This window comes from Phodopus roborovskii, unplaced genomic scaffold, assembly GCF_943737965.1.
Source record: "Phodopus roborovskii unplaced genomic scaffold, PHOROB, whole genome shotgun sequence".
NCBI classification, from domain to species: domain Eukaryota; kingdom Metazoa; phylum Chordata; class Mammalia; order Rodentia; family Cricetidae; genus Phodopus; species Phodopus roborovskii.
Window position 1 is genome coordinate 53,978,439 of NW_026126433.1, and position 12,828 is coordinate 53,991,266.

A 12,828-nucleotide genomic window follows, 5' to 3' on the forward strand; every position below is an offset into this window, starting at 1 on the left:
TGTAGAGGTATTTCTCCTGGAGGTATTTATTTGTTTATTCAGAGACAAGTTCACCCACTCTGTAAGCCAGGTTGACCTGTCCCAGCAATCCACCTGTCTCGCCCTATCACATACTGGGATTACAAGCTTGAGCCATCTTTCTGTCTGAAAAGGGAATATTATTAAGCCTCTTGCATTTGGGGTTTATCTGGTAGTGAGGTAGGACCTTCGAATCACTGATATTTTAGTATCATTGATAGAAACCTTCAGAGACTATGAAAAAAATGGGAGCATATTTTAAGGTGAAGATAAATGGGGTGGCAGCCCCAGTTAAACACAGTAGACCACAAAGTAAAACCAAAAGAAGGGGTTGGAAAGATGGTTCAGCAGATCAAAGTGTTTGGCATCAAGCCCGATGCTCTGAGTTCAATCCCAGAGACTACCACGTGGGAGGAGAGAATCAACTCCCAAAGTTGTCCTCTGACCTCCACTTGTCAGCGGTAGCCACAGATTTAATCCGAATTGTTTCTTAAATTAAATGTTTTGCTAATGGATTCCAGTCTCAAGCTAATCCTCTTGAACAGTTGAGAGGAAAGATCTGCACTCCTATGACTTGCTGGGGACTCTTTTTGAGGGAGGCAGTGTATTCATTTTCAAGCTCCAAACTGTAATTTTTCTTTGGCCGGGGTGGTGAAAGCTCATGGGGCGGCACTAAGAGCGGTTACTCTGCTTTGCCTTCAGATCCTTTATTAAAATGTGAGTGGCGCACAGGGTTCCCCTAACCACACCCCATTGAAGTGACCAACAACAAATACCCTTTCTGAAGGGGTTGCTGTGCACAATATCTGGGCATGTTCCCTTTGAATGGCCGTCATTTGGAAGCGGGCCTGTTTGGAAGAAATGATTTGGGTCAATCTATTGAACTAGGAGTATCGGGTCATCAGTGGGGTCAGTAGAAAGTCTCTCTGGCATATTATGAAAGGAGACTATGCTTGGCTTTTTCGATGGCAGAGGAACTTACATCTACCACAAAGTATCCGGGCTTTGGGGTGCTGATACAGTTTATGCATACACCGGTGTGGCAGCCATGTGCCCTGGGCTGCCCATCTTTTGCTCCTCCGTAGAAAGATTAACATGGAGACCTCCCCCCCTAAAAAAAGGGGAGATGGTGATACTGTGCCATGAGGGAGTAACAGAAAGGATCCCTGCTCTTTGTGAATAAGGGCTCTGATGGTGGGCGCAGGAATGGGGGTTAAGTGAAGAATGAGATACCGTTTAACCAAAGGCAAGGCAGGGAACGCCTTTAAGGGCAGCTGACCCCACCAGCCCATATGGAATCTGCTCTGCGACTCGCGTCTGGGCACGTAGGCACGGGTGTGCAGTGATCACTCCCACTGCAACCCAGGTCCTTATCAGCAGCATTCATAGATCTCTAGTGGCCCGGAGGTGGGGGTGGAGGAGCTGGAGGAGCGGGACCATTGGGTGCATCCCGCCTCCCTGTGAGGGTGGAGGTGGGGATCTAAGAAGATTGGCACCCCCATGCGCCCCTCCTCCCAGCAGCTCTCCACTCCAGCACAGTCCTAGAAGGAGACACAGGCCGGTGGCTACCTGCCAAGTCAGGCTTGGGCGGTGAGGGAGGAGGGGCAGGGGCCCCGGGAGGTGGCCTTTGCGATACCGGGGCCACTCCCGCAGACTCTGGCCGTGCGGGCGCGAGCTGGCTGTACAAAAGGCACCCGTGGGGCAGGGCGAGCCTGCGGCGTGAGGTGGGCCCCAGACCCCCCACCTGTTGCGGGGCGAGGCGGGCTGCGGAGATGGGCCGCTACTCCGGCAAGACGTGCCGGCTGCTGTTCATGCTGGTACTCACCGTGGCCTTCTTCGTGGCGGAGCTGGTGTCCGGGTACCTGGGCAACTCCATCGCGCTGCTCTCGGACTCCTTCAACATGCTGTCTGACCTGATCTCGCTGTGCGTGGGCCTGGGCTCCGGCTACATCGCACGGCGTGCTTCCCGCGGCTCGGGCGCCACCTACGGCTATGCTCGGGCCGAGGTGGTGGGCGCGCTCAGCAACGCTGTCTTCCTCACCGCACTCTGCTTCACCATCTTTGTGGAGGCCGTTCTGCGCCTCGCGCGGCCCGAGCGCATCGACGACCCGGAGCTGGTTCTCATCGTGGGCACTCTGGGGCTGGCGGTCAACGTGGTAGGGCTGCTCATCTTCCAGGACTGTAGCTCCTGCTTCGCAGGATGCGCGCGGGGCCACCGGACCCGCCCTCCGCAGCCGCCACACCCGGGGGGCCCTTGTGGCGCTCTGGGCAATCCCCAAGGGTCTGTGGCAGCTACAGCCCCCAGCTCAGATGCAGTAGTGACTCTCCGGGGGGCCTCGGCCGGAAGAAAGCTGCAGGAGGGCGCAATCGTGTTCTCAAATGTAGCAGGTGCCTTTCAGTTGCATCCTTCTGGGCTGGGACCGCTTTGTCTCCCTCCATGCTCCCTTCTCCCCCAGGCATCTCGCCCCATTTACTCATCCACTCCCTCCTTTGCCTTTTGTTTCCTGACTTTTTTTAAAAATCCTCTTCGCAGCTCGTTCTGCCCCTCTCCTAACTTAACTTTCCCTCCTTCCTTCTCTTCTTTCTTCCTTCTCTGCCTTCTTCCCTTCCCCCATTTCTCCCTCCCCCCCCTTTCCTCCTTGACCCTGTAGTCCTTACCCTCTCCCTTCTCCTTATGTCAGTATTGATCTTGGAAATCAATTCTTACTATTGGGCAATAGAGAACACTCTCCATTCCTCCCCTTCCCTGCTGGATTTGTTTCCTGCCTTGACCCATCAATGTCAGGGCTCTCCTCTGCTCCTTGGGTATTATGGGTTTGGGGGTAGGTGCAGGCTTATACTTGTCCCATTTTAAACTTGAAAAGTGTGTGTGTGAAGTCCAAGCGTGGACCGCTGGCTTCCCCTGGGTTGAAAGGCTCCTGTCTGGGCTGAGTGCGAGGGTGGGGACTACCATATGCTAAGAGGGATTGAAAATAACAAGACTGCATTTTGAGTTCATTGGTTCTTTTTGTTTGTAGAACTTATACACAACACAAGGTTTCTTCTTTGAATGCAGGTGATTCTCTGAACACCCAGAATGAACCAGAAGAGATAACGAAAAAAGAGAAAAAGTCTGAAGCACTGAATATCAGAGGTAGGTTGTCTTTGGGCTAGCTTGGAACCCTTTCCCATAGCTCACGGGGCTGTCCAGCTTTCAGTAAGGCAACGTGTGTTGGAAAGTAGGTCAGTCACCTGTAGACTATGACCCTCTTCTCTTGCCTAATCATTGCATTGATTCTGAGGGAAAAACTAGTTGCTAATGATTTATCTTTGCTCTAATTAAGCCACGCTATCGCTGCCTGTTCACAGATAAGTGCCATGTTCCTCTGAATTACACATGTGTGTCATGTCCACTGATCCCATGCCAGTGTTCCTGATATATATATGTTCTCCTCAAAGTTACATGTGTAGTATGTTTTCCTGGTCCACACATATCAATGCCATGTTCCCCTGATTTCCATGAGTCATGTTATTCTCATATCCACACATGTGACATGTTCTCCTGATGTACATACATCAGTCGTATTCTCTGGACCTCCACATGATCAGTGAAATGTTCTTCTGATCTCCACATATGAATGCCATGTTCTTCTGATCCCCATATATCAATACCATGTTCTCCTTACGTCTACATATGTGTCATGGTCTCACTCAAATGTGTCGAGTTCCTGTTCCCTACATATCAGTGTCATGTCTCCTGATGTCCACATGTAAGTATCATGTTCTCCTGATCTCCACACATCAATGTCATGTCTCCTGATGTCCACATTTGAGTATTATGTTCTGGTGATCTCCACATATGTGTCATGTTCTTCTCATATCTACATATGTTTCATATTCTCCTGATTCCCACACATCAGTATCATGAACTCTGTAATCGGCCAGGTTGGTCTGAGCCGATCTCCACACGTTAGTGTCACATCACTGCTATACTTGGTTTGCTGCTTTCATGAATATCACTGACATACAGTGCATCCTTTTAAGATTGTGTGTGTGTGTGTGTGTGTGTGTGTGTGTGTGTGTGTGTGTGTGTGTGTGATGCTGGGCATGGAACCCAGGGCCTTGTACATACTAAACACACGCTGTGCTATGGATCCACACCCAAAGCCACACTGGAGTTTATTTTAACTGGCTATGATTTTGTTTGTTTGGAGACAGGGTCCTCTTAAACAGCCAAGGCTGGGTTGCACTCAATATTTAGTACAGGCAGACCTGGAACTTGTGACACACTCCTCCTTTCTTATATCCCTCACTGCTGGAATTCAGCATATTTACCACTATGCTTGGTGTTGACTATGATTTTGCTAAAGGTGCAAAACAAAACAAAACACCAAGTTGGTCCACTACCCAAGCCTGTGTGCCCTCACTCAGTGGATGTTTGTGACAGCAGCCAGGTACTACTACTGTATGTTACAAAAAAGCTAGGAGAAAAGGCTTTGAATATTTTTTTTTACCATAAAGAAAATAAAAAGGGAACTAGATATTTACTTAATATTGCATAGTAGGGACATGTGTCAGAATAGCACATGGAGTTTGGCTTAGTGGTTCAGAACAGTCACCTCAGCGCTCCAGAGGCTAAGGGAGAAGTGTGAGTTGGAGACCAGCCTGGACCACATAGCAGGGCCCTGTCTCAAAACAGAAAAAGGAAAAGAAAGGATCAGAACAAACATTCCCCCCAAACAGTTCAGTACAATCCCCCAACATGGTCAGATTTTTATCAGTTAAAAGAAGGTTTTCCCTCCCACCCTGTCAGGGAGCTGTGACACACACTCTACACTTAATCTTCACCCCATCCACAGCTTTCTTTTCAGCTGAAGTTCATGATGGTTTGGGCCCTAAATTCTGCTTAGCAGAGTTTAGTCATCATTAGGATGGAATGAAACAGAGCAGAACAGGGAAATACATCATAAGGGTGGCATTTGTTCCCTTTTGGTTCAGCTTGTATCTCCATGTGTGCTGGGATGCAAAACAAAACTTTTAGTGTAGACTGTGGGGACCAGAAGTGTGAGAACCACTGTTGTGTGGGATTCTAAGTGGTCAAGTGTGGGAAACCTGGGGTGGGGACTGGAGCCTGTGTAGGACAGGATGCAACAGCCCTCTATCCATACTTCCCGGGGCATCCATGTTCCTCTATCACTTTGATGCTGTTCTCGGGAGATTCACACTCTGTAGTCCAGGCTGGCCTTGTAACTAGCCGTGATTCTCCCTAAACTCCTGAGTGCTTGGATTACAGGCCGGGGCGCGGCCCTGCCTTCCCCCCCTTTTGCTTTAATGGGGGGGGGACATTAACAATGAAAAGGAGAAGGGGTTCTCTTGGGGGACAATTTTTTGGGGGGGGGCCCCAAAGAAACAAGGGGGGTCGCGGGGGTGGGGGGGGGGGGGGGGGGGGGGGCCGGGGGGGGGGGGGTTTTTCTCCTGTGGGGGGGGGGGGGGGGGGGGGGGGGGGGGGAGAACGGGAGGGGGGGGGGGGTTGTTGATGGCTGTGTCCTGTGCTTTGCAACCACCAGTGGCAAGGGACAAGCCATTTAACAAGGGGCGCGGCCGAGGGGGGCCCCCCCCCCCCCCCCCCCCCCCGCCCGGTGGGGGGGGGGGCCCCCCCCCCCCCCCCCCGCGGGGGACTTAGCCATTCAGTGCCTCAATTTCCCCCTTTGTAGAGTGGAGAAGGACTCTCAGGTGTGCCTTGGGGGCAGGCCCCCCCATCCTCCCTCTCCATTTTACTCTCTTTTCTTTTAGCACTGTTTGACATATGGTTCATTCCTGTGCTGTATGCTTTGTGTTCCTATGTCCTCTAAGAGTCCGTTTTCTTCATGTTTAGTTCTTTCCTTCTGGTGAGGACTGGCTGTGGCTGCTGCTGCTGGTGGTGGATGGGTGGGAGTACTGGGTTTATTTTAATCACATCATGAGCTCTGGAAGTTCCTGCACCTTGACCAGAGTCCCCATTTATATATGCTCAAGCTTAGCAGTTCTCTCGGTGACTTCATTGACTGGTTTTGCTCTCTGCATTTCTAAACATATATAGCAGAAGTTCGGCACTATTATTTTATACTGGGTCTTATTATGTAGTCCTGGCTGGTCTGTAACTCACAGATATGTCTGCCTCTGCTTCCAAATTGCTGGAATTAAAAGTGTGTTCCACCACACACTCTTTTAGGGCCAAATACCCTGTCCAGCCCCACTGTTTGGCTTGGCACACCTCCTACCTCCAACATTGTCCTGCTGGAATGTCACCCACTGCTTCTGTAAAATATCAGATACTGGGTGGCCTTTTGGATACTATGCCTTTATGGCCTGGGAAGTTTCATAGTTTTGTTTTTTTTTAATAACTTTTGTTTGTTTGCTTGTGTTTTTCTGAGATAGGGTCTTAATATGTGTCCTAAAAAGGCTTGGAAGCCTCTTTGTAGCCCAGGCTGGCCTGAAAATCCCCATGTAGCTCAGGCTGATCCTGAATTTTCCATCCTTCAGCCTCAGCCTTCTGGGTAGTTGGGTTGTAGGTATCATGCCCAGTCACAGATAATCTTTTAAAAATTATATTTATTATGAATAATATTATTGTATTTATATTTATTTATTGCATGCACAATAAGTACATTATGTGCATGCACATGTGCACATGTGTAGAGGTCAGAGGACAACTTGCAGGAGTGAGGTCTCTCCTCTCTACTACCTGGGGCTTGGGGATAGAACTTCAGTCATCTGGCTTGGCAGCAAGGGCCTTTATCTCTGAACCATAGCTATGGTCTGTTGACAGGTGTCCTCAATGTGAACCTGGTGATTTAAAACTGCTGACTGGTGTGATTTCTGTGGGGTGTGCTGAGTCAAGTGAATGACACCCCTTTCTCAGATCAAGACAGGGCCCATGTGAGATGGAGACTGTTTCTAACAACTTTCTCTTCTTCTCCTCCTCCTTCTCCTTCTCCTCCTCCCCCCTCCCCTCTCCCTCCCTCCCCCTCTCCCTTCTCCTCTTCCTCTCCTTCCTCTTCCTCTTTTGCTGCTGCTCTGATTTCCAGAAGCAAGATTCCCGTGTTCCTTTCAGGAATGCAAATACTTGGTACCTACATTTTTAATCCCTCTGACCAGATTTTCACTGAATTTCCTAAATTCTAACTTAATGTACATCCACAGCCCAGATCCTCTTTGCTGAAGATTGCATATTTTCTGCAGTGAATTGGCTGAGACCTTTAGAACCCACAGCTTTAACCCTTACACATAGAGTTTTAATTTTATGAGATTGCAACAAATGGCTTTTCATTCAGAGGAAACTTCATCAGCATACCTGCTCCCCAGGCCTTCTTAAACTGAGCACCACAGAGATAGCGGAGATAGCGAAAGGCAAGTGAGAAGTACATGAGTGCCTCCAGGAAAAGGGGAGTGGATTGGGACTGAGGGGAGCCAGAGGCCCAAAAGTACAGATCTTGTTCTGTCTGAAACTGTAGCCAAGGTCAAGATGCTTGCCTGGCATGGGTCAGATGCTGGGCTCCAACCCTTTCCACTGTAACCATGAAAACAGCAATAAAAGATGACGGGACCTCCCTCAGGATGATCCCATAAGGGTCTGGGAAGGGAGCCCCCCCCCCCCCCCCCCCCCCCACCCCCCGCCTGGCTCATGGAATATAATAAAGCTACAAACATGAAACCAGTCATGTAGGTGGCGCATGCCTTCAATCCCAGTACTGGGATGACAAAGCTGGGAGATTAGGAGTTTGAGGCCAGACTTGGCTACAATACAAAATGAAACGGACGTTTAAAAGAATTTAATGTTCAGATGCTTGTCTGAAAGAGCAGCACATCATTTGCTCAGCTCTGTTTCTTGTCATGATGCCCTTTGATGGGTGCTGGGAGACACTGGTGTGGCAGTATTTGCTGGTGACACAGGAGGTGACAGCTAGCTCAGGTTCTTCTGAGGCTGTTCCTCTTCCTGTGTTCTCTGGGCCCTGGGTGGCTGGCCTGAGATTTTTGTGTGTTAGTTTAATGTTTTTCTTCCTTTTTAATTTAAAAAATTGAAATTAGAATATAACTTATCATTTACCTTTAAAAATCATTTTTATTACATTTGTGTGTGTGGAGGCAGAGAAAGAGGGAGGGTATGGAAGTTAGAGGATAGAGGCCACCTTATGCTACCACATGGGTCCTGGGAACCAACCCCAGGTAGCAAGTGCACCCACTTTTCTTGAGCTATCATATGGCTGTGGCCTAAGACTTTGTTTTCTGAGTGGTTGGTATTGTTATTTTCTTTGTTTTAGGATGGTCTCACTGTGTAGGTTATGCTGTCCTCCTGCCTCAGCCTTCCAAATGCTGAGATCATAGGTTTATATCACATGCTGGGCTTGTTTAAAAAAAAAAACTCGGGCCTAAACAGTGCTCCAACAGAAAGCAACAGTGAGCATTTGTGAGCTTGGACGACTGGTCATCAAGTGGCTCCAACACCTGGCTCTGGGATTTACTGGTCTGCCTTCCTTCCTGCCAGGTGTTCTCTTGCATGTGATGGGAGATGCCTTAGGGTCCGTGATTGTGGTCATCACGGCCATCATATTCTATGTTCATCCCCTGAGACGTGAAGACCCGTGTAACTGGCAATGCTACATTGACCCCAGTTTGACTGTTGTCATGGTCATCATCATTTTGTCATCTGCCTTTCCACTGATCAAGGAGACTGCTGTCATCCTGCTGCAGATGGTCCCCAAGGGAGTTGACATGGAAGAGCTGAGTAAGTGGGCTGCACACAGACGGGGACCACGGACACTATCATGATCACAGGGCTGTTTGGAAGCACCCTATATCTCCATGTGATGGAGGCATGCTTCATGTGATTGGTGTGTTTTCCTACATTTCCATGTGATGGAGGCATGCTTCATGAGGCTTGCAGACTGGGATGATAATTTACAGCTCCAAGAACCAAAGGTCCTTTGTGGCATGATTCTCTAACTCACACATTTTTGAGAATATAAATCTTGGGCAAAACACACCATTGGACAGTTTGCCCTCATGACAAAGATGTGTTTTAACTCTACGAAGACCACTCTTCAAGGCCTAGATTTTTTTTTTTTTATACTTTTTAATATACACCTTTATACCTTTTCCCCCTTAAAAGGATACTCATTCACGGCATATATAATGCTTTCTGGTTAGCTGACATTCATGAGCCCGGACATTACTCAGTGGCACATCACACTGTAAAAAGGCCGTGTTAAGGGCCCCTCCTCAGTCTAGAGTGGAGCCTTCTCATTTGCTTTGCTCAGGTAGAAGCCAGATGCTCACCTCAGTTATGTGCTTTAGAGGCTAGAAGTTTCAGAGGCTTTGAATATAGATGTAGCATTCTGGTAAGTGATTTTGATCCATGCTGCTAAATTAGCCCATCTATCTTTCTGCCTGCCTGCCTGCCTGCCTATTATCTCTCTACCTACCTGTCTTTATTATCTATCTATTCATATATTGATCTATCAATCATTCATCTAAATATTTATCAATCATTTACCTTTGTATCATCTACATATCTAATTATCATCTAACAATTACTCGTTTATCACCCATCTGTCTATAATCTATGTATCCTGTGTGTGTTATCTGTCTGTCTATCTATCTATCTATCTATCTATCTATCTATCTATCTATCTATCTATCTGAGATAGGGTCTCCCTATGTTGTCTTGACTGGCATGGAACTTGCTATGTAGACCAGACTAGCTTGGAAAAGACTGTGCACATGTAGTCCAGTCTGCTGGGATTGGTCTTGAACTTTCAATCTTTTTGCCTGGGGCTGTTGAGTTACTTATAGGCAAACACTGGTGTAGGAAATCAGAGGGAAGGATGGTTACAGGAAAATGTACTCTTTAGGGACAGCTCTCCTTCCTGTTGGCTATGGTAAACACACAGCCTTGGTGGGCATGATTAGGAACACAGTCCTCTCTCATGGTTCCAAGCTTCCATTCCAGCACTCACTATTGACTGTTGCCTGTTCCTGTCTGTTGCAGTGAGCAAGCTCTCTAGTGTGCCTGGAATCAGCAGCGTGCATGAAGTGCACATCTGGGAACTGATAAGTGGGAAGATCATCGCAACCTTGCATATCAAGTACCAGAAGGACACAGGGTACCAGGATGCCAGCAGAAAAATCCGAGAAATCTTCCATCATGCTGGAATCCACAATGTGACCATCCAGTTCGAAGCAGTGGACTTGAAGGAAACCCTGGAGCAGAAGGACTTCTTGCTGACCTGCAGTGCCCCCTGTGTCTCCCAGGGCTGTGCTAAGAAGCTGTGCTGTCCCCCAGGGACACTGCCACTGGCTCTCATCAATGGTTGCGCCGAACACAACGGTGGGCCCTGTCTGGAGACCTACCGAAGCACAACGGATGCCCAGGAAGTGGCCATTGATATGGCCTTGGATGGCTGTCCAAGGGAGCAGGGACAGACTCTTAGTAAGACTCAAGAGGGACAACATTGTGAAAACAGTACTCATTTTTAGTGGGTTCCCACACAAAATCAGACTGTCTAGACAGGTACTTTGGGACACCGGCTCTGCTTGTGGAAAGAGCTTTGTGGGCGTGTTTGCCGACAGTAGGGGTCAGATGTTTGGGATGTGAGTGGAACAAGCCTGCTGATTTTCAAGTGGTGGGTCATCCCGTCCCACTACCCAGGGCGCCTCAGGCAGTTTCAGTGTGGATATGGATTTCTTAAGGCAGACTTCACTAGCACCTGTATCAGGGATGTTGAAGGCTGGGACTCAGTAACTATGACACAGGACTCAAAGTCAGTCTTGTCTGTCTGTCTTGTGGTGCTGGAGAATTGATCACAGGGCTTGTGTGTGCTAAGGAACTAAGGAACTGCTCTGTTACCGAGATGCACCCTGCAGCCCTTGTTTTTAAACCAATCAGAACTTCTAGCTGACTTTCAGGTGAGCTCAAAGTTTAAGTGGGCAGGGAAAAAATTAAAGCACATTAACTACGATTTCCTCTCCTCCCCTCAAAGATATATATATATATATTTTTAGGTCTGTTCTCGGACCACGAGAAGCAGACACCTAGTAAATAAATGGAAAATGCATAGTTGTTTAAGGTGGATAAACAGGATGCCTGAAGAGGCAGAAAATGCTCTCAACACGTTAGAGGAGGCAGACTTTTCTGGGGTGGATTTTGGATTGTCTCTTTGTTCTGTGAGGTGTGAGGTGGCTAACGTTTACTTTGTGCTGGGAACTAAGCTGCACCTATGATGTTGTAGAAGTTTAATCATGTAACATATTCTTTACATGCACATGTGTGGGGACAGGCTTCTGCTCATTTACTATTTCCCATTCCTGGGAGTCTCCAGGTAGGATTGCTGCCACCTACTGTTTCTGATAATGACTTTCTCGCCCAGATTTCCTCACAGTCCTTTCTGTGGTCACATTGATCCATGTAGCGTTGGCCAGGAGGAGATGAATACTCTGGGGACAGGAGAATACTCACTCCTGCTAAATAAATAAGCTAGCCCGCCTTTGCTTTATTTAGGCACATTTTAAAGTATTTGTTATAGTTGCCAACTAGTAAGTGTATGGAAAAGTTGATACCAACCAAGAAATGAAAAGTAATTTGATTGCTGCTTTTAATGTGTTTGGTGGAGCTTAGAGTTTTATGTGTGACCCATGTTACCAAGTTTAAATAAATTGATTATGATCGGATCCAGACATATAGCTGGACTGCATTGGTAGGAGAGAGTGAAGGAATGTCTGACATGTGTTTTACACCCTGTTTGGGCATCCTTGTTTAATCAAAGCCTCATAGGTATGATGTGGAGATGCCTACTTGAGGGAGCCAGCATCATGTTTGACAAGTTTCAAGGCTGACAGAAAGTGATCTTGTCCTAGGCTATCAGCCTTTATCTTATTGAGAAACTACACAGGGTTCATCAGAAGGGGTGAATGGTCACAGAAACAGCATCTACATTTTCCAGTGCAAAGACCGTTTTAAAGAAAACGTCTTCATTGGGTGTGGTGGCACATGCCTGTGACCCCAGATACTCAGGAGGTCTGGAAAGGAGAAGTCACTTGAGCCTAGGAGTCCAGGCAAAACAATGAGACTCAGCTTTTTGTTTGTTTTAATTATTAGTCTAAAATTTGGAGGCTGTTGGGCAGCTGTGGTCAGGAGTATAGGAATTCTTTGTTCCTTAGGAGTTGATTAGATGTAAATTGACCATCCAAAAGTAAATAGAAAAATGTCTAAAACCTTTCTTATTTCCAGAAATTTATTTGTTAGATTATATGCACTAGGAGGGGAGCAAAGACAAGAATTTCTCTTTTGGGCATCAAACATGTGACAAGCCAGAAAGTTCTCTAGTAATATGTGAGCAGATTTCTCCACATCGACACTGTTTAATGCCTTGTTGAAGCCAAAGTAGAAATTTGTCTCTAACTTCCAAATCTGAATTCATATCTCTCTGCATTATTATTAAGGGAAAAACTATAAATTTTACAGTTTTCCTGCTACTAGCTAAAGGAATGCATTTTAGTTTTCATGAAAGTAACATTCTTTAATTTCTGAAAGCATTTGTTCTGGAAAGAAAATACACTTAATTCCAACATAATTAAACTCACCCTCAGAGAAAATGATCTTGATTGACACCTACATAGCAAATTATAGACAAGAGCAGATATGACACATGGCTTTTTGAAGACAGCCAAAGTGCACTTAATAACATGCAAACAAGTTGAGAGGCTGCAATGTTTTTGCTACATGGTTGTCATCAGCACCTCCAGCCCTAGATGTGTGGGGTTTCCTGAGCCATTGATTTTCCTGTCTTTTTAATT

At 47.2% G+C, this 12,828-nt stretch overlaps 1 protein-coding gene across 1 annotated transcript; it reads left to right on the top strand.

Annotated features, from left to right (window-relative positions):
* The first annotated feature begins 1,324 nt into the window (after positions 1-1,324).
* On the top strand, positions 1,325-10,666 carry Slc30a10 (solute carrier family 30 member 10). Its single transcript, XM_051186519.1, has 4 exons — positions 1,325-2,406; positions 3,074-3,151; positions 8,522-8,761; positions 10,025-10,666. Exons 1-4 carry the CDS (start codon positions 1,791-1,793, stop codon positions 10,510-10,512), a joined length of 1,422 nt encoding a protein of 473 aa, XP_051042476.1. The 5' UTR covers positions 1,325-1,790; the 3' UTR covers positions 10,513-10,666.
* The last annotated feature ends 2,162 nt before the right edge of the window (positions 10,667-12,828 follow it).

What these genes read in the sequence shown, in the direction of transcription:
- Slc30a10 (XM_051186519.1), top strand. Translation starts at nt 1,791, where the DNA reads ATGGGCCGCTACTCCGGCAAGACGTGCCGGCTGCTGTTCATGCTGGTA. An exon ending in TGAAGCACTGAATATCAGAG is followed by an intron (nt 3,152 to 8,521) that starts GTAGGTTGTCTT and finishes CCTTCCTGCCAG; the next exon opens with GTGTTCTCTTGCATGTGATG. An exon ending in AGTTGACATGGAAGAGCTGA is followed by an intron (nt 8,762 to 10,024) that starts GTAAGTGGGCTG and finishes TGTCTGTTGCAG; the next exon opens with TGAGCAAGCTCTCTAGTGTG.